This window comes from Strix aluco, chromosome 16 (genome assembly GCF_031877795.1).
Source record: "Strix aluco isolate bStrAlu1 chromosome 16, bStrAlu1.hap1, whole genome shotgun sequence".
Taxonomy (NCBI): Eukaryota; Metazoa; Chordata; class Aves; order Strigiformes; family Strigidae; genus Strix; species Strix aluco.
In genome coordinates, this window is record NC_133946.1 from 256188 (window position 1) to 281223 (window position 25036).

At 36.7% G+C, this 25036-nt stretch overlaps 1 protein-coding gene across 2 annotated transcripts in view; it reads left to right on the forward strand.

Annotated features, from left to right (window-relative positions):
* The window catches only part of ZNF143 (zinc finger protein 143), a 41928-nt gene that overhangs the window by 799 nt on the left and 16093 nt on the right, over window positions 1-25036 (forward strand). Inside the window, exons 2-8 of one of the 2 annotated variants that reach the window (XM_074841591.1) lie at window positions 12782-12900; window positions 13698-13790; window positions 14271-14354; window positions 14558-14638; window positions 15749-15945; window positions 19904-19978; window positions 24253-24372. In XM_074841591.1, the coding sequence (XP_074697692.1) occupies window positions 12789-12900; window positions 13698-13790; window positions 14271-14354; window positions 14558-14638; window positions 15749-15945; window positions 19904-19978; window positions 24253-24372 (762 nt within the window). In that variant the 5' untranslated portion in view covers window positions 12782-12788. The remainder of the gene's footprint in view (window positions 1-12781; window positions 12901-13697; window positions 13791-14270; window positions 14355-14557; window positions 14639-15748; window positions 15946-19903; window positions 19979-24252; window positions 24373-25036) is intronic. The other variant, XM_074841592.1, reaches the window with a different exon arrangement.

Genomic DNA, 25036 nt, shown 5'->3' on the forward strand with positions numbered 1-25036 from the left:
CGCTCTTTCGGGAAGGAGTAATTCCCTGTTCCTGCACAAAGTTGCTTATTTTTAACGTTGCTGTATTGTAGGGCAGTGAGCGCGGCTGTTGCCGTGCTAACACGGGAGAAGGTCGTTGCACGGAGCCAGTGAAATCAGCTATTTTAGTTCATCTCTTTCAACACCAAAATACCATGCAAAATCATTTTCAGTATTTTACAGTCTGCTCTATCTTGTCGTTTCCTTCAGCTTTTCTTGTCTAGGACTTTTAATAGAACAGGATAACGAGAAGCTACTCCTCTAGAAAAATTACCTGCGATAACGCAAAGACTTTTAAAAAAAATTTTCTGATAAGGTCTTACTTGAGCTGCTTGTTTGTAAAGAGAAAATGACATGACTTTGATGCAAGTTAAATTTTCTGTTAAGCCTGCAGCTGAGCAGCTCCACTTGTAAAATCTCTTTAATGGTTTGAGCTACCAAAGAATTACTTGATATTATATGCAGAGTGATACCAATACTTTTAAGGACCGTTATTCATGTTTCCAGTGATACATAGATGTCAACCTTACAGTCCTTCAAAGAAAACATTTTCTCATGTCAGTTTTCTCAAGATTCTGATTTGGGTGTTGTAAATATGTTATGCCTTGGCGGACTACATACCAGATATTTTTGTCTTAGCTTTGAGGTGATCATACTTGAAAAATGAAATTTGTCCTTAACTAGGATCTTTTTAAGAGAAGTAGTATGTATATAGTATGTTCTAGCTTCTTTGTGCAAGTGTACTTGCTATATGGCTTTAGAATGGGAGCATACAACATAACCGTGTTTTTGTGGCTTTGTGGCTTGTTTTTTTGTATTTAATGCATTAAAGGCTTGAGCTTTCAAGCTGTATATATGTCAGAAGCTATTCACCTGAATCACCGCAGAAAATGGAACAGCAATACATGGTCAATATGGTTGTTTTGATAACACATTGCAGCTTTGATGTAAAAATACAGTTTTGAGAGATGTATTTCAAATTGCATAATTTACATAAACTATTCTCATTATTGCAATGAAATAATGTTTCATTTCTAGTATCCTATCTGAGGAAGAGTTACTTTGTCTTATATTAGAGGCTCAAATAAAGCAAATGCTTAAGTGTAAAAATTTCTTTAGCTAGTAGGTCACATGGGCTTCACTCTTGTCTTCATGCCTGTGTAGCCTTTGATGCTTAACCGTCAGCATACTTCTGTCATGAGCTGTCAATCCCTTTTCTCAGCGGAGATGGGTGCAGCAATAATAAAGCAATGAATATTCCCTGATAATGGGTGCCAAAATTAGGCTGTAAATTAGGTTTTGTCTCTAGAATGCATCCAATTATGTACCACATCAGCTCAGCAGACTGCTGCTGGCCCGCATTTTGCTGTCCTGTACTATCCAGGAGAAGGGAACTGGTAGAGTTTGAGCAGCCGAGGAGGTCTTAACAGCAGGCTGCTGCTGTGCTCGCCCGCAGCTGCTGGTGCGTACATGGGCTGTCTGCAGGCTGCCTTCTCGGCAGCAGTTCCACTGGGTGAGGGTTCCTCAGCTTATGTTTGGTGGTGGTAATGGTCTCTCCCTGGACACCATCTTTTTTGGGCATTCCATAAAATGATGCGTGTGTGTGTGTATTCTTGCAAACTTATGTATTGGCCTCAATAAAATGTATGGATTTTGTTTTAAAATAAAGCTAAAAAGATGACAGTTTTGGCCTGGGTTGCTTCTCTTACAGTATAATTGGGCTTCATTTAGAGTGCGGGATGTTGATCTTCCTTTGCTGTTGCATGTGAGTCTTGGCCTTAAGAGTTTTGGGTTAAAGCATCCTCAGCATAGGTGGAGTCTTTGAGAAACACTGTTATTAGATTCTGAGGAGTCCTTAGTTGTCACATGTGAAACTATTTGTTTTCCAAAGCATAGGGCTCAGCTGAATTTGGATGGGTTTCCACACACAAAGCAAACAGCACATTTGTGATAGTAAGGGCAATTCTTCCAGTTTCAGGCGCTGTAATGGACAGAATGCAAATGTGAAGAGGAGATAACTTCTTGGTGCTCTTGCTGTCCAATTCCTTTGTTGCTTTCTTCCTGTCTGCGTTCTGACTTGTACCCTTGATCCATCCCCATGATTTCTGCTTCCCATGCTATCTTTTGTAACTCCTGCTGCTTCTGACGTGTATGTACATACCATAGCGTCCCAGGCCAACCTTTGCCTTGCCACTGGCTTTTTTCATATATTGTCACATCTTTTCTACAGCTCAGCAACATGCTTTCTGCTCTTTCTGCATTAGTAGGTGGGCAGTTTTGGTTTTTGTCTCCTCTGCTGCAAGGAAATGGGTGCACCAGGTAAACAGAGCATGAATTGGGAGCCTGTCCTTGTGCCACAAAAGATCAAACTTACTTGTTTAACTTATGGATCCTCAAAATGGATCACAATCCCAACAAATGGGGCCTCTTCTGGAATCTGAAAATTCAGCCCTGAAATGCACGTTCTTGTAAATAGAGGTGTGCATATAGGTACTGTTCTGAGGGGAAAGAGGAATCTGAGGGAGGTGCCTGTCCATGGACACCACGCTTCTGGTGGGGAAGGGAGAGAAGCCGTATGACCCATCATGGCACAGTGGGGTTTATGGGGTTCTGCCTGTACCTTACATCTGTGACTTGATCTGCCCTTAGTTATATTTACTTAAGGGAATATGGTTTTGGTCCTCTCTGTGCACCAGGAATTGTTGATGAGTTACTCAAAACCAGAATTGGACTAAAGTGAGTGCTTCCAGTGACAGTCTGCTAAAATTTTCTGGGTTACACTACTTTTTAAATTGTATAGTGGGATTGTGCTTTACTCCACCAAGATAACACTTGTTAAATAAATGAAGTTCTCACTTTTGAAGGGAATTTACAGTTCCGACAAGTTCAGCAATTTTCAAAGTTGACATCAAAGTTACAACTACTTAGTGCTTCCCTCAGTCTATGTTTTATTGTCTGCTGAATGTTTTCCTCTGTGTACACTTCTTGAGGGTTAAATTGTGTTACCTGCTTAATACTCTTGGACTTAATTTCTTATGACAGACTTCTCTAGAATTGGAAGATGGTCTGTATTTGCAAGTTAGTTGATGTTGCCCATATCGTCATATATTCATACTCAGCTAACATGGTATTACACAGAGTTTCTTACAATATATTTAGATGTACCGTTTTTCAATTTACATTTGTAATTGTTTTTTTGCAATTCAGGGTAAAGGTTGGCAATTCAGTAGGCTGTCCGTTTAGTTCCTGAAATACAAGCATAGACTAAAACACTGCTGTTAACTGTCATGGCTAATATTGATACATCTGTACCTTAGTTATAAGATTACTAATTAACTCATAACCACACAAAACAACCCACTCAAAATTCCCTGTTTTGTTGGCAGTCTCAACAGATTTGCAGGATTGGTGATGTAAATTAGACACGTTTGTGGTTTCTTGGCAAGAGAAGTCTGTTTGACAGAAAAGTAAAACATTGATAAAAAAAGGTGGTCTCAATTTTGTTCCAGATTTTTAGCCCTTAAGTATTCACCTGTTCACCAAATGTTCCTTGTTTTGTTTAAAACACACACCGATATTGCCAATATAACCAGAGGTTTTATGATTTAAGGATTAAGTAGCCTCCTGAAATGCTTCAGAAGTTAACTTTTTTTTTTTTCACTGCAGATAGGAGTAATTTGAATACAATTCTGACATGTGTCATCTGGATGCCTTCTTTATATAGCCAGTATTTTGTGTATATGTACACTTGATGGTAAAAACCAAATCCCAAAAGCCAGTAGTTTTAAAAACAGGTTCATTGGTTAAGTGATTTAAGTCTGTTTCTCACTTTGTGACTTGAAAATCCACTTGGACTGAAATCTAGTGCTTTATCTCACTAACATGTGTGCTGAAAAAATATTTAAAGTGAGGTTTTTTGTTGTTTGGGGTTTTTTTTCAGCTTTGTTAATCATGTTCTAATTTTTTTCAAGTATAAATCAGAAAATCAGATGACCTACCATAGGATTAGCTTTTTTTCTGATCTCAGGCCCAACGTTCAGTTTCTGAGCATGCATGTTATAATTATTTATCCATACTTTTTTGACTATTAAAAATAATTTATTACCATTCAGTCTGCAATAAAGAAATGGGATTTTTTTTTTTTTTTTTTTTGAAAAGAATGTATGCCTGAGCATTGGTAATACAGGTTTGGCTGGGAGAGAAGAAATGTATCTTAGCTTTGAGCAAGGAAGACTGCCTGAGTTCAGAGAAACTTGCTGGCTTGTTTTGGTGGGTGAGTTTGCATACTCCCTGTTGCAGTACTCCTGCAAGCTGTTCTAGGCATACATACAAATATTCCAAATTCCAAGTATTCCACAGGTGTTTTCAGTCATACTTGAATTTGATGCTTGGGTACAGATTATGTGGCCCTGTCTCATGCTAAATCTACATGGCAGTGTATTAAGAATAATTGTTTTAGTGCATTGATCATTAAGCAGGTACATTAGTACACTTTTTTGTACTTTAATAAAGCTTTAAGTTCTGGTCTGTGTACCTCTGCAAATGGCTGTATGGATCTCAATTGCTTGTTGCCTTCCATGCAGGATTTTTGGCATTGGATTCCTCAGAAAATGCCCAAATCTTTCAAATCTGGCTCAGGAAGCTGTGCTAGTCATTGGGGTAGCTTACTTAGAAGCAATACTGTTGTAATAGTGCTGCCCAAGGCAAATGTGATCATTGAACTAGGCATTTGCAGATGAGGTGCTTGTCCCAGAGCTGCAACATGAGTGTAATTAGCTTTCTGTCGGCACTGCTGACAGTATGCTAATAGCACTACTCTGACCTCCATTGATTAACCAGTAATTTCTTCTCTAATATGTTCAAGAAACCTGACGTTAGCAGTCGTATTTGGGATCAACTTGAGTCTGCTCCACATGTGTAGGACTTCTTGGTGGGTGGCTTTCTGATCTGACTACATTTTTTTAAGTGCCATACTAAAATTGTAGCATCCTTAGCACTCCCACAGTGTGAAATTGCACACATATGCATAATCTCATAATACTAGTTAGTGTGAGGGTTTGTAAACATTCTTTAATTTACACTGATTAATCCAATTATTTTTTTTATAAAATGCAAGCATTGATCTCTGACAATACTTTCGACATTCACCATTTGTAGATGTAAACTGAATGTACGGTGATGACTTTGGGGGAAAATGTCTGCTGGAACATAAAGTAATGATGTGAGGCTAAATGGAATTCACACTGCTCTGACTGAAGTTGGAAGAGTTGTGCTTGGTTATGGCAGTGATAAATTTGGTCTTGCATTTATATGTTTTTTGTGAAGAAATGTCAAGTCTGTGGCAGTGAATTAAGTCTTGAACTGCATTATAATCAGGATGTACTTCTGGTGGAACAGAAGGGTTGGAATACTGCAAAAAGAGTGAAAAGGGAGCCTTGAGTTTGGCTGCAAACCTTTGCTTTGAGCACCATGAGTCTCTGCAAGTTTGCTGTGCTGCCACTTGGAGTGTGTATGTCATGCTTATGCGGTTGACAGTTCTGTCAGCCTTGATTAGGTTCTGCAGGGCCAGGGTTAGAGCCTGTGGTTCATAATTCACAACACTTCTTTGCTATGTAGAAAATAATTGTGTAATTTGCTATTAAATTGCATATCTTGCCTCTATCTGAATCTTGTACCAGATTTTTTTAGTAGAGGTTTTTGTTCTGTATTTCAGCCTTGTTTCCATTTTATACAGTGGATGATTAATGTGGTGGGAATTGCTGTTTAATTATGTTTTGCTTGCTTTTACAAGAGACTGGAAAAATACAGTAAAAGGAGTTAAGATTATAGGAGAAAGCACATAGAAATTTAGAAGGGCCTAACATTAAGCAAGTTTGTTATGTTTATTCACTAAAAGTCAATCTGACCGATTATAGCACGAAATCAGTATTTCAGCAGTGGTAAAATACTGAAAAAGGTAAGTGCTGTTGATGAAGAAAGAAGTCCATGTCTCATCTCTTAAAGTATTTGATCAAAGCATCCACAGGTTCTAGATTTCATTTCTGTCCCTGCTACAGATTTCCAGTGTAATACTGGAAAAGATTATGATACAGGTACCTGTGGGAACAGATTTTAGAGAGCCTTAATTCTGCTGTGTTTTTATTTTTGAGCTTACAGCTGTCAAATGCCTTTACGTAATTAGTAGGCTATATACTTGAGTCCTCTGAAAAAACTTTCTCTGGACTCAGTTTTTCCATCTATGTCAGGCATTTTTTGCACTGAGACCTGGAAAGCTGTAGTGCATGTTAATAATGAGTTGAACTGTATTTAAGCAGAATGTTAATTGTAGGTACTAATTTTGATTTTTTACAATTTTTTTTTAATCAGACTAGTTTGGGGAAATTACTGATATTTGCAATCATATCAATTATTTAAGGACCCTAACGCAGCCAGTATTTAATTCAGAAAAACCTTTACTGTGTTACTGTACTGACATACTTGAACTAGTTTTGGGATCCAACTTTATCAAACATGGCAATGCAGTTGCGTAAAATGCCTTAAGGAAAGTTTCAGTATTGTGCAGTTATGCATCATTTGCTGTTTTACCTTTCTGGATTGGTTTTTATTTGTTGGTTTTGTAAGTTTTATAAAATTATGGTTTTGTACATTTATTTAAAAATGTATTAAAAATAAAAGTAATGTTTCTTTTCAAATTAAATAAATGGGTATTATTTCAAACTTCTCAGTGCTGTCTGTACAAGGAGGATGAACAATCACAAGGTTGCTGAATGTCTGGAGTAGTTTTTTTCTTGTCTGTCTTTCCCGTTTTTTTCTTCCTGCACATTCCAGATTGCATTTTATAACAGTAATTTTTCTTCCATGACTGCTATTACAAACTTTATTCCATTTCCTGTTAATCATCCTCTAAGCATCATCTTTGTTTTCTCTAAGGAGCTTCTGCTACTGTCACTGCAGGTTTTTTAATTTGTCCAGCAGTACAGTGGTATAGTCATTCCTTAAATGGCAATTTCCAGCTGTTACTTGCCACATTCTCCACTACATGGGATCTCCTCATGCTATCGTCTCAGCTGCCAGAGTTCTCAAGTGCCCCAAACTCACTTTCTGCTCCATGGCAGCATGCCCTTTCAGGTGCCTAAATCCCACCTGCTGTTTCTTTGTCATTCGATTTCTAGTTTTCGAAGGGGAGACTCCTGTTTCCAGCTGCTAGATTGAGTTGACATAAAAACTTAGCTTTTAACATTGCATTTTTTTCTCCAAACAAGTAACAGCACTCAGAAGATTCTATTTGTTTGAATATTAGTAGAGGGGAAAAATATAGGAGTGCTCTCTAGGTAGGCAACTTCATGAAGTCTTCATGAAAAATCTTTTATTTTTAACCAACTTCCCTGCCCTGCCCCCAACGCATCCCTCTGGTTTTTGGGTGTTGAGAATTTAAAGCATACTTGAGGTCACGTCTTTTTCTGTTTATAGAACTTGGGGGGGGGTAATAAAAAATTGCAGCTATGTACACTGCTGGATGGCATATTTTATCTACCAAATAGACCGGGGGTTTACGTTGCTGGTGTAGCTTTTGTCAAAAAGCATAATAAAGTCAGCAGTGCGCATCAGTAACTTCTTTTGCTTTGTAAGTAACAGTGCGAGACTTGTTCCTTCATCACTTCTTGCAACTGGCTGTTGCTTCCTTCTTTCAGACACTGTTTTCAGTTCAGAGATTTTTCAGTCTAATAATTTTCTGTTTCAGGCTGATTTTTTTGTGGGAAGTATTTTAACCATCTTAAAGAATGGTAAGATTTTCTCTGCGTGAATACCATAGGAGTATTTTGGTGACTAATCATTTCAGGAATGCAATATGCATTACTGTTCTGTGAAAGTCTTCCCAAATACCATCATTAACGTGCCTTTGAAAATTGCAACATGCGTATGATCTGTGAAGATTTGCAAGAGTGCACAAAGTCAAGTCTAAAGTTTTCACTTCAGTGAGTACCTCATGACAAAGCCTTTACTTGTTTCTGTCTTTTCTGTAGGACACCTCTTGAGTTTAAGCAGAATGCACATGCATCAATCTTGTTGAGCAGCCATGCAGGCCCCACCCACAGGGTTCATGTATTTTCCTAAAAATGGATGCTTTCAGCTGCTTCTTAGCTAATGAGTTGCAATATTTGAAGTGGATAAAGGAAATCTTTCTCTCCTAGGTTCTTGCTGACAAAATTCCTGGCAAACAGGAGGTTTAAAGAAGCAGCTTAGTGATGCAAATCAAGTAAAAGCAGAGATGGATTAGGGGAAGAAGCTGGTGACTTTTGGATTGGAGGAAAGGCTAGACAAATTTGCTGGAAGCTGAGCAGAAAGCAGCATATAAACCAGTTAGTAGAAAAGGGGAGAAAGAGAGTGACTGTCTAAAGCTGAGGTAAGGAAAGAGACTTGATGAAAACAGACTGGTTTCAATAAAACAAGGCAAACGAATGAAAATATGATGGGAGACTAGATTTGCAGGGCGGATGATGTACCAACAGCATGGTGATACTGTTTTAAACGAATGAGATATCAAAATGATTACATATCATAGAACTGTTCAAGTTGGAAGGGACCTCCAGAGGTTATCTAGTCCAGCCATGATCAAGGCAGGTCTGATTAGACCAGGTTGCCCAGGCTGTGCCAGGTTGAGTCTTGAAGGCCTACAAGGATAGAGAGTCCATAACCTTTCTTGGGAATCTGTTCCTGTATTTGACCAATCTTAGAGGGGAAAAAAATAGTAACACTGTAGCAGAGCAGTATCTCGGTGACAGCCTGACCCATGTCGCTACAACACAGGCCAAATTGATGTCCTCTTCAGTTCTTCTCCCTCCTCTTCCTCAGAGCTCATAGCACTGTCTGGTTAGCCTGTCTTCTCCACTGGGGAGGAAGAAGAGGGGCTGAAATTGAGCAGCACATCCACTTTTGGCTGAGGGTACTCCTCCCAGCACAGCAGAGTAAGAGAGTAAAACCTCTGCATCACCAAAGAGTGAGTAAAAGATGGGGTTTTGCTGTTTGGGCAAAACATTACATTCATGACAGGGGATGTGCTTCTAAGATGGGTCTGAACATGAACGAACCGGTTTGAGTCAAAGAGGCAGGAAGGTGATAGACAGTGGTGTGATGAACATACAGAGCAGCCTAGCAGTAAGAGGCAGTTTGGGACTAGTTGCAGAAGGAGTTGGTGTGGACATGGGAATATTTTAGATTATTTTGACAAGAAGGATAGGATTATATTTGGGAAGAAAGACATCCTAGAAATTTGGTACCATGATAGGATTGGCTGAAGAAGGAAACTGATACTTCAAGGAGAAGGGATGGAGCTGGGGATAAGAATCTAGTGGGAGGACAAAGGATTGGGAAGAGGATATATTGGAAGGGATAATTTTACAAGAGTCAGAATTGGGAGGAAACAGCAACACAGTCTGTACGTTACAGCACATGATCATATAGATCATCTGGAATAGAAAGTAGTGAAGGTTGTTCTGCTGTGTGCAGCAGTTCACTCTGATTTTTTTCACTGTGTGGTAACTTATTTCATCCACACTATGATAACAAACACTGTAACATAATTTAAATAAATACTTCTGTGGCCCTTGAATTTATCATGTATTAGAGATTTCTTTTTCTTCCAAAATAGCCATTGACCCTTTAATCAATTGGTTCTGCTCTGACCCTTTCAGGACTTCGCAGTTGTCTGCATTGAACTAGCTTTTTCTCTACTTCCCTAAAGTTGAGAGAAGAGGCATAAGCTCTGGAGGAAGGGCATTATTCTATTTTAAGGGCAGATTCCGGGGGCTTGTGAAAAGATACTTTGTCTAACAGAGGGAATACTCTAAAGTAGATCCAAGCTGAAAGGCCTTTGCGATGCGGTCTGTGCTGGAATTATTTCAGAATACAGTTCTAGACAAAACTAGTGGTTGTTGTAACCTTTCTTCTCCAATGTGTGAAATGGTCTAGCTGCTTTGCAGCCTGCTTCTATGAGATGTCCTGAAGATTGAGTGAATGGAAAACATTGACACTATAGAACACTGTTAGCAGTTAAGAAAACAGACAACCTCTGTTCATCACTAGCATTTAATACTGTAATTAATTTAATTTGCTACAAGCTGGCAGTATCTCCAGAGAAGCACTCCTTGCAAACTGGTCTGGATTAAAACTTTTGGGGGGGCTAGTTTGTTGTTTGTTTTTTTTTTTTTTTTTTAGTTTATTTTTTTAATCAGTTTTCTGATCCTACTTGCTGCACAGTACACTGAGGGTAGAGCCACTTCACTTCAGTGCTTGTTTAAGCTGATCCTGTAGCTGCAGCATGTTTTCCCTTTTTTGGTTTACAAGTAAAGTAAGCGTTTTGTCCCTGTTTTGAGATAGGGAGGATAAATGAGTAATAAGGAAAGAAGTTACTAGTGCAAAGTCAATAACATGGAGATGGCAGAAGGAGTTGAACTTGGGATCTCTTACGTCCTTGTACAATTCCTTGTTGCTTAGATTATAGTGTCCAAAAAACTTAGCTATTTCATTTTCTTCAGAAACATCTAGTATAAATGCGATTTCGTCTGGATGGCTTCTCTGCACTGGCTCCGTCTCTGGTTTATTACCTCTCTTTTAGAGACCTCTTTCTATAAAAGCTTATTTTCTTGAAAAAGATGCTGGGAACAAGAATTTTCCATCTTCTCTTGGATGTTAAAAAAATCTCACACACCTCTTTTGAAATATATTTTGGTTTCTATCTTAACTGTATCTTCTTCTTGATGCTCAGAACTGTTCAAGGTTCAAATTCTCTATTACAAGCCTATATTTCAATCTCCTTAATGTTCCAGATAGATACTATGTAGGATTTTAATCTTGGAAGGCATATGTCTTAATGAATTGTGAACTGATCATTAGTACTGGGGTTTTTTATATGATTTTCAGTGTAGCGTGTGAAAAAATTTGGTTTTTTTACAGGAGGCTTAAAACCTTCCTAAAGCTACCCCTTCCACTTTTTTTATTAACGATTATCTGATCCATTAGCTGATCCATTAACTGGGTTCTTAACAGCTAACCAGACTGTCAGTAATTTTCTTATACATGCCAAGGTGATTTAGACTCCAGGTCCAATTTCAAGAGGTAATGTGGGTACTTGGTATAACATCCCATTAAAAGCGGGATTTGGACCATAGCAACACATTTGCTTTGTGCGCAGTGCTGGGTTGAAGCACTTCAGACAGCAAAAGCAGCAGAGCTGCAGCCACTGGGTGTGGGTCAGCTTTTTGTCTGCTGAGACTAAGAAACTTCTGTAGCTTCCTGCTTCTCTAGGAAAAAGTCTGGTTCAAAGTCACTTGGATGTATTTGGAAAATATTACTCGGCTGTAATTTTCAACCACTAAATTAGTTTTCCAAACCTTTAAAATACTGCAGCCATGCTGGAGTACCTATATGGTCTAATTTGCTTTTGTTACTCTCTAGTTTTGATGTAAGCATGAGTTTCTCAGTGGTCTTGGAGACCGTTGATGAGTTGCTCATTCAAGGGCAGATTTCTGGATTGTAGGGGTAAAAATAGTTATTTAGAAATGTAATCATAAGTAAATTTAAAAACCTAGATTATTCTTTTCGGCCTTGCAATACAAAATAGCAGGTCATAGAACGATACTAAGATTAAAAGCTTTGTTTATCTGTAACCTTTTTGTGAGATTGTCTGACTGCTTCTTATTGTAAAAAACTCTTGACTGTCAAGAGACTGGGTTGGGGGAAAAGTTGCTTTAATGCTGTGTAGCCTAGATTGCAATTCCTTGTGATTTCCCCACCCCCCACACTTCATCCACCTCTTAAGTGTATGTTACATCAACGGAAGGACTTGCAGAACTCAGTGTCTCTTTGTTTGGGGTTTTTTTTTTATTTTTTTTTTTGTTGCCTGTTTCTTGGTTTTTTTTTCCTGTGGTGAAAGCCTGAAACATCTGAGTTAGTAGAATGCAATGTTATATATTTGCTTTGTAGCTTTCTTAATCTCGTAATACTGAAAATTAGTAATAGCCTTTCAGATTCAGTAGACTTCCTGACCTTCCATATTGAAACATGTCTGGTTAAAAAATTAGTAGCCAAAGGGATGTCTGTATCTGGTTCTACAAGGTACATGCAGAGTTGTGACTGTGCTCACTAACCAATATCCTGTTGTCTTATGGATATATTTTATCATGAGATATTTTATCATTTTCAAGGAGGGATTTAAAAAAAAAAATAGGCATTTCTAGAAAGTTTAGGGAAATAGTTGGATCATTCAGTCAGATTTATTAATGAAGTGTGTATTTCCTAGTGTGGTAGAGTCTAAACCTCATACTGGCACTGGAGAGATGTTTAATTTATATAGTTAAAGGCCTGCTGTTGTCATGGGTGACTGTGAGTGAATTGTTAGCTTTATTTTAATTCTGGGGACAAAAAGATATCATTACTTACACTGTCATTACCAGCATTATTCTTTATGCATTGGTTGAATAATTAATGTTTAACTAAAATCTAAATGTGGTTGATGCACTTCAATTTGGTAACTGCTACCTGAAGTTCTTAATAGCTTAGTTAATTGAGGTAATATTTACCTGTTTCAAATAACTTTTTTTCCTCTGAAGTATTTTCCAGGTCAGTCAGTCATTCATTGCATCTTCTTTATACAGAAGGTAACATAAAGTACCTGTAGCAGCTATATAAAAATTAATTAAATTTGGATTGTCTTTAACTAGGTTTGGTTCCGTATTTAAATATTTTGTGAATACTTTCTTTCTAGGTAGACAATGTTATTAGCTCAGATAAATCGAGACTCTCAGGGAATGACTGAATTTTCTGGAGGAGGAATGGAGGCCCAGCATGTGACCCTTTGTCTAACAGAAGCTGTAGCTGTGCAAGGTGAACCTTCAGATTAAAATATCTCAACATTATTGTGTCTTTTCTATTTGAAATTCAGATAAAACTGCAAAACTCACATAGTATATTCTAAATGAAAAATCTAACACAAGTTATTCTTGGTTAACTGAGATTGATTAAGTTCACTATTTTAATTCTGAAATGAAATGATCTCTTAATTAAGGTAATAGAAGTGTAAATGTGCCAAAATAGGAAATATGAAATCTGACTCTATTCTCACTATAGTTTTACTATTTTATACTTTGTAACTTCAGCTTGTATCTAAGTGCGTATTAAATGAGTTGGTTGGTGATCTAGGATTGGTTTAAACTTGATGTTTTCTGGCAGCTTCATTATGATTTTATGTGATTAAACCTTTTTCCTAAATCTGTGTTTTATTCTAAATAGATTTGTGTATATTAATGACTGGTAGTAATGTACAAAACAAAACTATCAGTACAAGTATATATATGTAATTATTTCACTGTTGACACTCATGGCCTGATTAATATTTCTCCCAAAACCTCAGCTTTGTAGTTATTTATTCAGTGACATTGTAACTTTTTTAGTTACGGAAAATAACATTCTAGCTATCATGTTTACAGAGCAAAATCTTGAACCTCTGACCCTAGTCCTAGTATATGTTTGAAGTTTAAAAACCAGAAAGCAAGTAAAAACTATTTCCTATTATTATTTCTGAAACCATTATGCTTTAAGTGGATGTAATCATTTATGAAGGTGGTTGTGATTTTTAGGGTTTGATGCTGATAATAGTGAATATGAACTTTTTTTCTTGCTAGATGGTGACAACTTGGAAAACATGGAAGGTGTAAGTCTGCAAGCAGTTACCCTTGCTGATGGCTCCACTGCTTACATACAGCACAATTCGAAAGGTAAATCAATTACTAGAAGTAGATTGGTATTGAAATTGCAGTCCCCTTTTTTATCCTGTCTTTGGATGGTAAACCCCTTTGAATTGTAAAGCCAGGCAAAATCTGTACAATGTTTATGAAGTTCCAATTCCAACTGGGAATTACAGGTATTAGAGTAATGCTATAAAATAAATATTTATTTCTGCTACTAATAAGATGCAGGTATCAAATGCAGAACATAAGTCAAACAAAAGTGAGATGATCTTTACACTTCAAACCCAAATATCAACATTTTGCCTACTGGAAAGGACATCAGGCCTTTTCCATTATTTTATCCCAGAAATTTAAAACCTCTGTATAGTCATACTGGCTTACTCTTACCAAACATTATTCTTCTGTGATACTTTATAGATTAAAATATCAATAAAATATCAACTCTGTGTTTAAACTGTGATGAGTCATAGAGAATATTTTTTTAAGAATTCTAGTTGTGTATTTCAGATGGTAAATTAATGGATGGCCAAGTGATTCAATTAGAAGATGGTTCTGCTGCTTATGTTCAACATGTACCCATGCCTAAAAGCAGTAAGTGTAATAATACCAGAAATATATTCTAAATAATGTATTACTGATAAATATTGATATTAAGTAATTAACAGTCATTATAATAGCTTGATAGCCGTTCATGGAGAGATCCGAGGTATTTTGTAATCCTAGGTATTTAGTGTTTAATCTTTCCAACTAACGGATTTTTCAAACTATTGTTGAAACACTGATTCTTCCAACAGGGGACAGCTTGCGCCTGGAAGATGGACAAGCAGTTCAGCTGGAAGATGGAACTACAGCATTTATTCATCACACCTCGAAAGGTAATTTTTTTTGAAGTGTGATTTATCACATCAGAGTTCAACAGAACTTCAACAATATAAAATATGGTACTCTTTTTAGACTTATTATGTCATTTAGTTTGATTCCCAGTGTAGATTACTTGTTGCTTTTACTTTGTGACATCTAGAAATTGTTGAAATGAGACTGGTTTAGTTCCTTATTTGGACCTCATGTAAAACAGAGTCACAGAATCACAACCAGTGTATTTCATTCTTCTTTAGCCCAGGATCCCATTAAAGTAAGTATATGTCATGTTAGTAGACCTTACACAGATTTTGGCAATAATTGCATGTGAAAATGAGAAGAGAAAGCAGGTAAGAATCAGTCAATCAATCCTTTGTCAGATGAAGAATGTAGAGATTGATGTAAATTTTAAAGGTCATGCTATTGATGATTTTGCCATTAGGTAGTAGGGCAGAAAATGTGACAGCTGACAGTCAAGAATGCAAAGGTATTTATTTTAAATGATAACTTAGATTTCTGCAGAAGATGATTACACTAGTCTTGGAAATAGCACTACTTCTCTTCAAAAAGTGATCAAGTAGATATTTTAAGTCTGTTTAAACTAGTGTCATATTCTACAATCAGCAATACTAACAGGAGAGAATACAATAAATAATTTCTTCCTTAAAAATTGTCCTATATTTTATGTGTTTCTTTTGCATATTTGCATGATTCTGTTTTTAAAATGATCAGATTGATGAATTGTAAACTCTGAAATATTCATATCAGTACATGTGTTACATTATTTTAATTTTATTATGAGTGGATACAAAATGGAAAGCATATTTGTGTTCCTGGTTTCCTTTATTAATAAAGCTAGACCAATATAAAATTTATTTTGCACTTTTATAAGTGTGCAGAAATAAAGCTATGGGAGCTGTTGTCTTGAAAAAAATTTAATCAGTGCTATTCATAGTAATATATTAAATGTTCATATATTTCTCATATACTAGTGGTTATATTTCTCACATATTTCATACACATATATGACTTCAGGAGACATTTCCTAAACAGCAGTAGTTCCTCATGTAACATGCAGATGTTGCTATTCCTTTTCTTTCATAACGCTTTGTAATGTTATTTCTCAGACAGTTACGACCAGAGTGCATTACAAGCAGTCCAGCTGGAGGACGGCACTACTGCCTACATTCACCACACGGTGCAGATGCCGCAGTCAGATACCATTTTAGCCATTCAAGCTGATGGCACAGTGGCAGGTCTTCATACAGGAGATGCTGCCATTGACCCAGATACTATCAGTGCTTTGGAGCAATATGCAGCCAAGGTATACTAAAAGATATTTTCGCTATCCATAAGGTTTTAATGTAGCATGACAAGATATTTGGCAGCAAAAGCCAATTGTGATCTAAGAATTAAAACGATAATGAAGAGTCTTCAGACTCTTAGAAGAGAGAACACCAAATTGTCGTGACAGTGCTTCGCTATCATGAGCAGCTCTGGTGTGTAGCATTACATAAAAAGGACAGAAGATTGAACGCTGAAGTGATGTGGAGTCAGACTTATTTGGAAAGCATTTAGACAGCTAAATAATAATTTTCTCTAAAATATAGAATTGGAAAGGAGCCTCTTGAAAGGACCATGTTTGGAAAGAAGGACAAAGTTAAATTATTCTTGTTCAGGCACTATTGCTGGATTTTATTTTTTTTTTCCTTGCATAGGGAAGAGTAGGACCTAGTGTACTGGGCAAGGACGACACATGGTATGAAGCATAAAGTAGACAATTAGACAGTTACTGAGTTTGGAAAAAACTTCTTTAATCCATACTTTCAATAGTAAAATATAGTATGATGCTCAAAATTCATGTTACCCACTTTACTGGACTTCTGTAAAGCATGATGTACATAAAACAATGGGCAGTGTACCTTCCATGACATTAGAGTTTAGCAGTGTCCCAGTTGCTGGATGGTTACCATCAGTGCTTGTATTCCTCTGGAAAAAAGAGTAGAATACATTTTAAAATCTGTCGTCCAGTGTCACTGAGAGTTGTCAGATTTTTGGGAGAAGGCCAGGTAGGATAATTAAATGGCTTATACACTATTCTTTCCATTATGCTTCTGTCTGTTATAATAGAGGAGATCCTAAGAGCCAGTCAGATTGTGTTGTGTCTGGCTATGTCTTAACATTTCATAAAATAAAAGGTAATTCAAGGTTAGTTGAGCTGTAGTGACAAGCTTTTACACGTGCCCTAGGTACTATTTAATTTAGGTTTAAATCACTCATAACTTTGTCCTTCTAACAAGGACCTATGTTATGAGTTTCTGATTTGAGAAGATGAAGAAGAAACAGAAGAAATGCAAATAAATTTGTGTTTTTGTCATATTCATCTCAACATGTGTTTTTTAATTCTGTAGTGTGAATTTGTTTTCTATAGTGTACTTGTGTGTGTCTAGGAAAAGTTCTATTTATTTTCTTTAAGCTTTTGTCTCAGAACCTTATTCTGAAAAGTACTGCTAGAACCTCTCAAGGAAAGTCAGTAGAATGGAGTACGTACAAAAGCAAATACTAGCTTAATAGTCACAACCCTGTCTTTCTCTTAAAAGGAGAAATGTGGTTTTCTGATTCTACTCCATGTCTGTGTATGCTTCATAGTGAGGCAATGTATACTTTTCATAGCAGCTGGTATAGGAACATTGAAAAAGGTACAGGAAGGGGCAACAATGATGAGCAAACATATGAAATAGATGAGGTAAGTATATGATAGAATTTTATAAAATTTTAACCGGCAAAGAGGAGAGTAGTGACTTGTCATTGTCTTTACCAGTGTAAGAGCTAGGAAACATCAGATGGAACTTGCAGGTGACAGGTTCAAGAAAAACAAGGGAAAAGTACTTTTTCAAACAGCACGAAGTTAAGCCATGACACTGCTTGTTAGGATATTGTGGATGCTAATATGTCCCTGGATTCAAAGAGTAATTAGATGAACTCATAGAAGAAAAATGTATCCAGGGCTCTTAGGTAGCAACATGTGACTTCTAATTCAGGAAGTTCCTAAGGCACAAGTTGCTTGGAGGTTGGGAGAATATTTCTGGGACTGTATCATGACATGCTTGGCCTGTTCCTTTAATCTTTTCTAGCATCTGCTACTGGCTGCTCTTGGAAATAAAATGATGCACTAGATTGACCTCTGGTTGACTCAGTATAGGTGTTCTTAACTGAAGGTAGACTAAATCTTTCTTTAGAATCTCAGACAGTCTTTGAGGAGGAACTCAAAGATCTTCCTTGGAATCCTTCCAGAATTCTCCCAGTACTGCAAAAAAATAGGTTTAAAATTGAGTGTCTTGCTTTTTTTGTTAACTTTGAAGGTTTTCTCTTCAAAACTTAAAAGTGTGAAGAAAATTTTGAAGGCGGATTTGGAGAATGGTGGTTCTTCTCTATTCCTCTGTCCTACATAACAGGCAGAAATACTCAAGATCAGTAGGCTGCCCAAGATCAGTTTAGAAATTCTGTAAGAGAGTTCGTACAAAGAATACAAGAAGACCACAGAGAAGCTCACTGGAAGTGGTGGAACATGTACATTTTTCATTGTCCCTTGGTTCTCCTTTAGGCATAGTACGACTTTTCCACATCTTGCAGAGCACATCCAAAGACTTAACTGAGTCCTCTTAATTTTGGGCTAAGTCAATGCCACCTTCCTCCCAGAGCAACCAAGGGAAAAAGAGATCATTGCTCTTAGTGAACATAAAGTCAGAAGATATGAAATGGAATTGTGAAGAGGTTACAGCGCATAGTTTTCTTCCATACAGCTGTTTTCCTGTGACATCCCAGCTGCTGAAAAAGTACAGTTCCTGGGATTTGTATATGTCTGCATACATGCACACATATTCTGTTTAGATCATTTGTTTCCAGTGGCATTGATGAACTTTTAATTTCATGTCAGCAGTTCCTTTCTCAACCAACAACAGGAAGTTCAGGATGAAGTGATTGAATCTCCTTTCTGTGCAGGTTCTCTCCCCTTCCTTTAAAAATTCTGCAGGAGAAGGTCCCAAAATGGCTATTATTTCCTTTAAAAAAAAAAATTCCAAGAATTACCTGCTTGCAGACTGTCTTTGCAGTATGTCTGTAATATAAACTTGCTTTTGCTTGGGCACTTTCCTCTTCACTGTTTTAGCTCAGAGTTGCCAAAAGTATATTTCTCACAATTGTCTAATTTAGAAAGATAGTGCAGTCTGAAAACCTCTTACGGGACAAGTTCATCTTCAGTCTCCAAGTGAAATGTTGGTAGCTGATGCTTTGTGCAAGATACTTCACACAACAATTAACATTCTCAGGAGCCTGCTATGACCTCCTTAGTGAAAGGGTATAAGTGCTAGGGCTCCTGCCAAACTATTTTAGAAAATAATAAAATCACTTGGGGTAGATTTAGGTGTATCAATCTCAGCCTTGACTATAATGGACACAGAGAGTATTGTGAATGCCTGTGCTCAATACAGAGGCAATTAAGGAACGGGAATCTAGCTAAAGATATGAAGTATACTTGAAATTAGTTTCTTCTGCAGTGATTAATAAGACAGTGTTGTTTGAGTGTCTTACTATGTGTGTGTATATGAGTGATGTATGTGAGAGTTGTTGTTTTTTTTTTTTTTTAAACTGGGCAATTATATCTTTTTAAATAAAAATTGCAAATTAACATCTGATACTCTTTCAGATATTTTTATAAGTTCCTTGAAAAGCAGCAATACCTTTCTCTTCTTTAGACTGTTTTTAAAAATAAATCTGTGGAACAATACACGAGTCTTTGCTTAGCTGTTGTAATTTTTACTATTTCGAATTGAGATGTAACACATTGTCTTCGGTATTTTGATTCGAAATGAGTTGTACTGTTCAAAACAAGTAAATTCAGCTTATCAGGGAGTGAGAGATATATCCCTATTATAAAGGTGAAAGTTTTCTTTTTTTATTTTTGCTGTCAAAACTCAGTATTGTTAAATTTATTAATTTATTTTAATACTTTTTTCAGTCTATTAATTTAACATTCTTGATTCTTGCTGTCTTTCCTACCTTGTTTTAAGACAACTTTGAGATGTTCACTCTACCTATTCTATAATGCGGGTGCTACAAGTGGTGATTTTCATGTAAGCTAATGTACTATAGGATAACCATGTTTCAAGAGGGAGCTAGAGAGCTATGAAATAAGCCCTCAGGAACTGTCTGTAACCCTCTGTTTTTCAGATGAATAAAAATAACCTGTAAATGTTTTTTTCCATTTCAACTTCATTTTTCAGGTGTCTATTGATGGAAATGACAGTGTTAGTGGCACAGGAATGATAGGTGAAAATGAACAAGATAAAAAAATGCAGGTATGTAGCCCAATACAAAATAATTAAATATATCTAGTTTTTCATTCTTTTCTGCCCAGCAACATGTATGATAGGTAGTCCTGTGTAGCGATGAACTAGGGCCTGCTGCTACCCTTGAGGAATTTTACATCTGACCTATACAGATAGGTCATATTTCTCACTTTGTACAAGATCCTTTCACAGGATTTTAAAAAGATCGTGCTTATTGTTTTCTGGGGGTTTTCTGTTAAAAGGTAATTTAAAATTATGTTGGATTTTTAAGATTTTCCAAGATGACCTGAGTATTTCATCAGTAAGGATATAAGTATTTCAGAAGTTCTTTTCCAGAGAATGAACTGACTTTTTATAGTCCTTAAAGCAGAAGGAATGCTGACTCAGTTAATGAATTTTCTTCTCAAGAGAGACAATTCCAGACATATACCTGGAACTGTTCTCTCTTTGGTGACTTATTTTGATTCCACTTGCTGTTAGAGTCTCTGACTTCTATTGTGGGTTTTGCAAGTAATCGGTAGACAAGTGTTGCTCTTGATCAGTAGATAAGAGTGTTGTGGATGCTTAAAGAAGCAGGAGAATACTTCCATTTCTTTTTCTGTATTCATGTCGGTAGTACGTTCAAGTATAAAAACTTTTTCAGTATGAAAATATTAACTTAAAAGTTCAAAGGCCAGTGGAAAATACAGGTGCACGTTATTAAGTCTCCATAAAATTATCTAAGGAGAGTGGTATTTGTCATCATAACATATTTTATTAAAGGAAAAGACAAAGCAAAACGTATTCTGGCCTTCAAAGAATTGTGAGCAACAAAAAAAAAATAAAGCCCTATACCCTCACATGTTCAGATAACAATCAGAAATGGTAGTCACTGCATTGAGAAAGGTTTGGTCAGAGAAACCCTGGTTTTCCCTTTTAATTTAAGAGGCAGTGAACAAGACAAGGAGGAAGAATATCTTCCAAGGTATAGTATAGTACCCATGAAAAGAAGAATTACAGGCTCACCTCAAAATTCTCTATTATTATTTTTTCTAAAAGCTAGGTTCCACAATATTTAAAGCTGCAGACACCCCACTGCTGCCTGTGTGGCATGACTGTGAAAGGAGGGAATAGCTAGTGCATACATTATTGATGGTATTGGAATATATTCCATAAAATAAAATCAAGAAATGTAGAGGCTTTGCACACTCGTAGGTTGCAATAGGGATACAGCTCCAACAAAATGAAAAATTCAGGGAAGAGTAAGATAAGATCTTGGTTGGTTTTACCTAGAAGTAAGAGGCTATTAAGGAAAATTACCTGTAACCAGTATCCAGTTACATGCTGATTTCAGCCTCAGCCCAAAACAAATTAAAGTGAATCCGAAGGTTGCTTTATCTTACACGTATATGACAACATATATGGCATATGGAAATTTGCCAATCTTATGGAGCATTATATGTTCCAGACAAAAAAAGATCTGATATTTCAGAAGGTTTAGTCTCAAATTCTAACCCCTGTAAGGTGACTTCAGTTGGCCAACTGAAGGGTCCCAAATCTATCAATGATCTATGAAAATCTTAATCATGATTACATCTTGATGTAAGTAGATACAGATATGTAGTTTGTAACTCATTCTGAAATAATGTGTTACTTAGGATAAAACAGTCTTATATTTAGATATAGTGTTAAATAAGTGTATATTTATAAACTTTTTAAGGCCACAGGTAACACGAGAACAAAACAGATATCATTCTGCTAAACAGTCATTCGAACTTGCATGTGGTTAGGTTTTTCACCAAAGAAAAAAGGATAAAACCTCTTTGTGATTTCTGCATGTGAAAACAAAAGACTACGTGTGACCAAATGGCTATCACACACTATTTCCTTTCAAACCTGTCATACCCATCTGTTCATAATGAAAGCAGAATCATAGGACTGAAGTTTGTATGTGTACAATATAAAAATTTTACCTGAGGTCTTTGTTACCTTTGTTGTTCTCCTTGGTTACCTGTCTAAACTCGGGATGCATTTGATTTCTTTTACAATTAGAGGGGTTTTTATTTTGTCTGTTTAAAAGTATTTTGAAGAACACTGTTCCTCTCAAGAAGCTTCACATTATTATAAAGGTGCTTTATTTGCTTTGTTCTTTTGATTTTGTGCCTAACATCTGAATTTTTAAGTTGCTTTAGAGTGCATTATCTTCTAAGAACAGTAATTTTAATACTATATCTGTCCTTGTGTAATGATAATACTAACTGAATTCTTAATAATCCTTGAGTCATACCAACTAATGCGTTGTGGAGAAACACATAATTCTGCAAACAGTTATTTGAACAAACAAAATGCTTGTGATGTTCAACTGATTTTTTCCTAAGTGCTATTTTTGTTTTACTTCCCCCCCCCCCCCCCCTTTGTATTAATCTCAATATTGGTAAAATTATGTCTGGTTATTTCCTTACAGATACTAGAAGTAACACGTTGGTATAGAATTGGTTTAATTTTCTTTTAAACTTTGGCATACTTCAGCTTCATAGTAGATCTTAGTGACTATACACATATTTTTACATGATGAAATAACAAAGAAATACTAGCAGGTTTACTGAGAGAAAAAACAAATCAAAAAATGCTTAAGTGAAGGTGCTCAGCCAAGCATCGTTTTCATGATTCTTAATGTATTGAAGTGACTTCTGTGATTAGTGATATCATAGGCTAAACAATAGTGTTAGTGATGAGTTTCTTTATTCATGAGGTTGTTTTTCCCCATGCTTCCTGAGAAGCTTTTCTGAAGTGGTGGTGTTGTACATTACAGTTGATTAGAAATTTCTTATTCAATTTTGCATCTTTAGTCTTCGGACAGTCTGAAGGGAACAAGTAACTTCATCCCCCCTAAAGAATCTGTAGGAAAGTTGTTTGCAGTCCAATTTCTGATCTATCTGAATGAGGAATTAGAGGTCTCAGTGCTACAGTCTCATTGGGATGAGGGAGATGTGGTAGGATAGTTCAGATGACTGGAGTGCTGTAATGGATGGATACAGGCTTTTTAATGAGGCCAAGCAAGGAGAGGGAGGTGCCCTTCATGTGAGAAAACAGCAGGACTGCACAGGGCTCTGCTTTAGGATGGGTGATGAGCCAGTAAGTAGCCAAAGGGTCAAAATTAGCTGGCAGACCAGTGTGGGTGACATTGTGGTGACTGTCTGCTACAGAGTGCCTGTTCAGGAAAAAGTAGATGAGGCGTTATTCAGACAACTGGAAGAAGCCTCATGTTCACAGGCCCATGTCCTTGTGGGGAATTTTAACCACTCTGGTACCTGCTGGAAGAGCTTCACAACAGGGCATATGAAATCCGGGAGGTTTCTGGAGTTCAGGGATGGCAGGCAATTGGCAACCTAAAGCAGGTTACTGAGCAGCTGCTGAGGGGAGACACTTTGCTGGACCTCGTACTTACAAAGAAGAATTAGTTAGGAATGTTAAGGCTGGATGCAGGTGCCTGCCCACCTCATGCATTCTGTGAAATGTTCTTTTGACGATTCAGAATGGAATTGAATCTGTAATAAAAGATGGGTAGTTTAAAAGAAGGGTAGAGCTTTTAAAATAGTCTCAATTACTTTGCATACAGTTGTATCAGAATTTTTACAGTTGGGCTTCTTCCTCTTTCTTCTGTCTGAATGTATGATTCAGTATGAATGTTTCTTGCATATTAGTGTATGAAGAAGCCTTTAAAAGGGGTTTAAGTTGCATTGCAAAGCTATTCTGTATATTTTCCTATTGTGTCATCCCAGAGGGTAGAACCTAGCTCAAATTGCTTCAGTTAGTTTGATCAAAACACATGCATCACTGACAAAGTACAAAATGCTTTCCTTCGTTTTCAAAAAGTTCTTATTATAAGTGGATTTAATTATTGTTTGGCCTTTGCATGAACTTATCTTTGAAGGTGGTCTGATTTATGGCTTATGTCCCTTAAGATCCAGTGCCTTAGATGTAATCTAAGCCTCTTCTGTCTACTAATTTGGTCATTTTACCACTGGGTTTATATTTGAAATTATTTTCACTTTGTTGTTATTTGGCTAATTAATGCATGCATTTAAATTTGCTAGCTACAAGTAAATATGTTTTACAGTTTCTCTCATTAGAACTGCTTTTTATTTATTTATTGAGGACTAAGAAATACATGGTATAGCAAAGAGAGACAAAAGAAACCTGTCAGAATCAGCTCTGACTTGATAGCAAAATAAAGTGTGTGACTTTTCTGATCCATTGTGGTTTTTTTTAATGGTGGGGTGTTTTTTTTTTTTCAAATTAAGATTGTCTTGCAAGGACATGGAACAAGAGTGACTGCAAAATCTCAGCAGAGTGGAGAGAAAGCCTTTCGCTGTGATTATGATGGCTGTGGAAAACTGTACACAACAGCTCACCATCTTAAGGTGATGAGATGTAAAATGAGCATTGTTACTTTGCAGGCATGATTTTTTTTTGACGGATTATGTGGTTAAAAGTGACAGAAATTAACAGAGAGCCAGTTGAAATTGTGCTGTTTTGTCAAATGTTTATTGGATTGATTTCACAATAGTTGGTTGTCCCAGGTGCTCAGCTGATTTTGCTTAGTATTCTGGATAGATGCAGGTGTGGGATCTCTCTTAGGCTCCTATATTGCCAGCATGTGAGAAATCTCTTGCTGAGATAATTTCTACCAGCAGTGTCACAGAAATTCTGTAGTCCAGTGTTCACTTTATCTACTTTATGTGTATGCATGATCCTTCAAAAATTAAAATTTTTGAAAGCTTTTACCATCATAATACCAAGTCTAACTCTTCAATCCAGCATTCAAAGTGAAAAGCTGGAACATCTTTTCTTTACAGGTGGCAACTCCTTAATTCTCTTCCTGTTTTGAATTAAGTAAAGGAATTACTGAAACAGTAAGGGTGTAGAGCTATTCACATTCCAGCTCAGGCTGAGGTAATCACTTGCTGATGAGGTAAACTCCTTGCAGTGCTGCCTTGTCTCTGTTAAAACACTCTGGAGGCAGTGAGTAATTGACTCTATGGATCATGTGCTAAAATGGTGTCCTTGATGTAGAGGTTTTCTGCA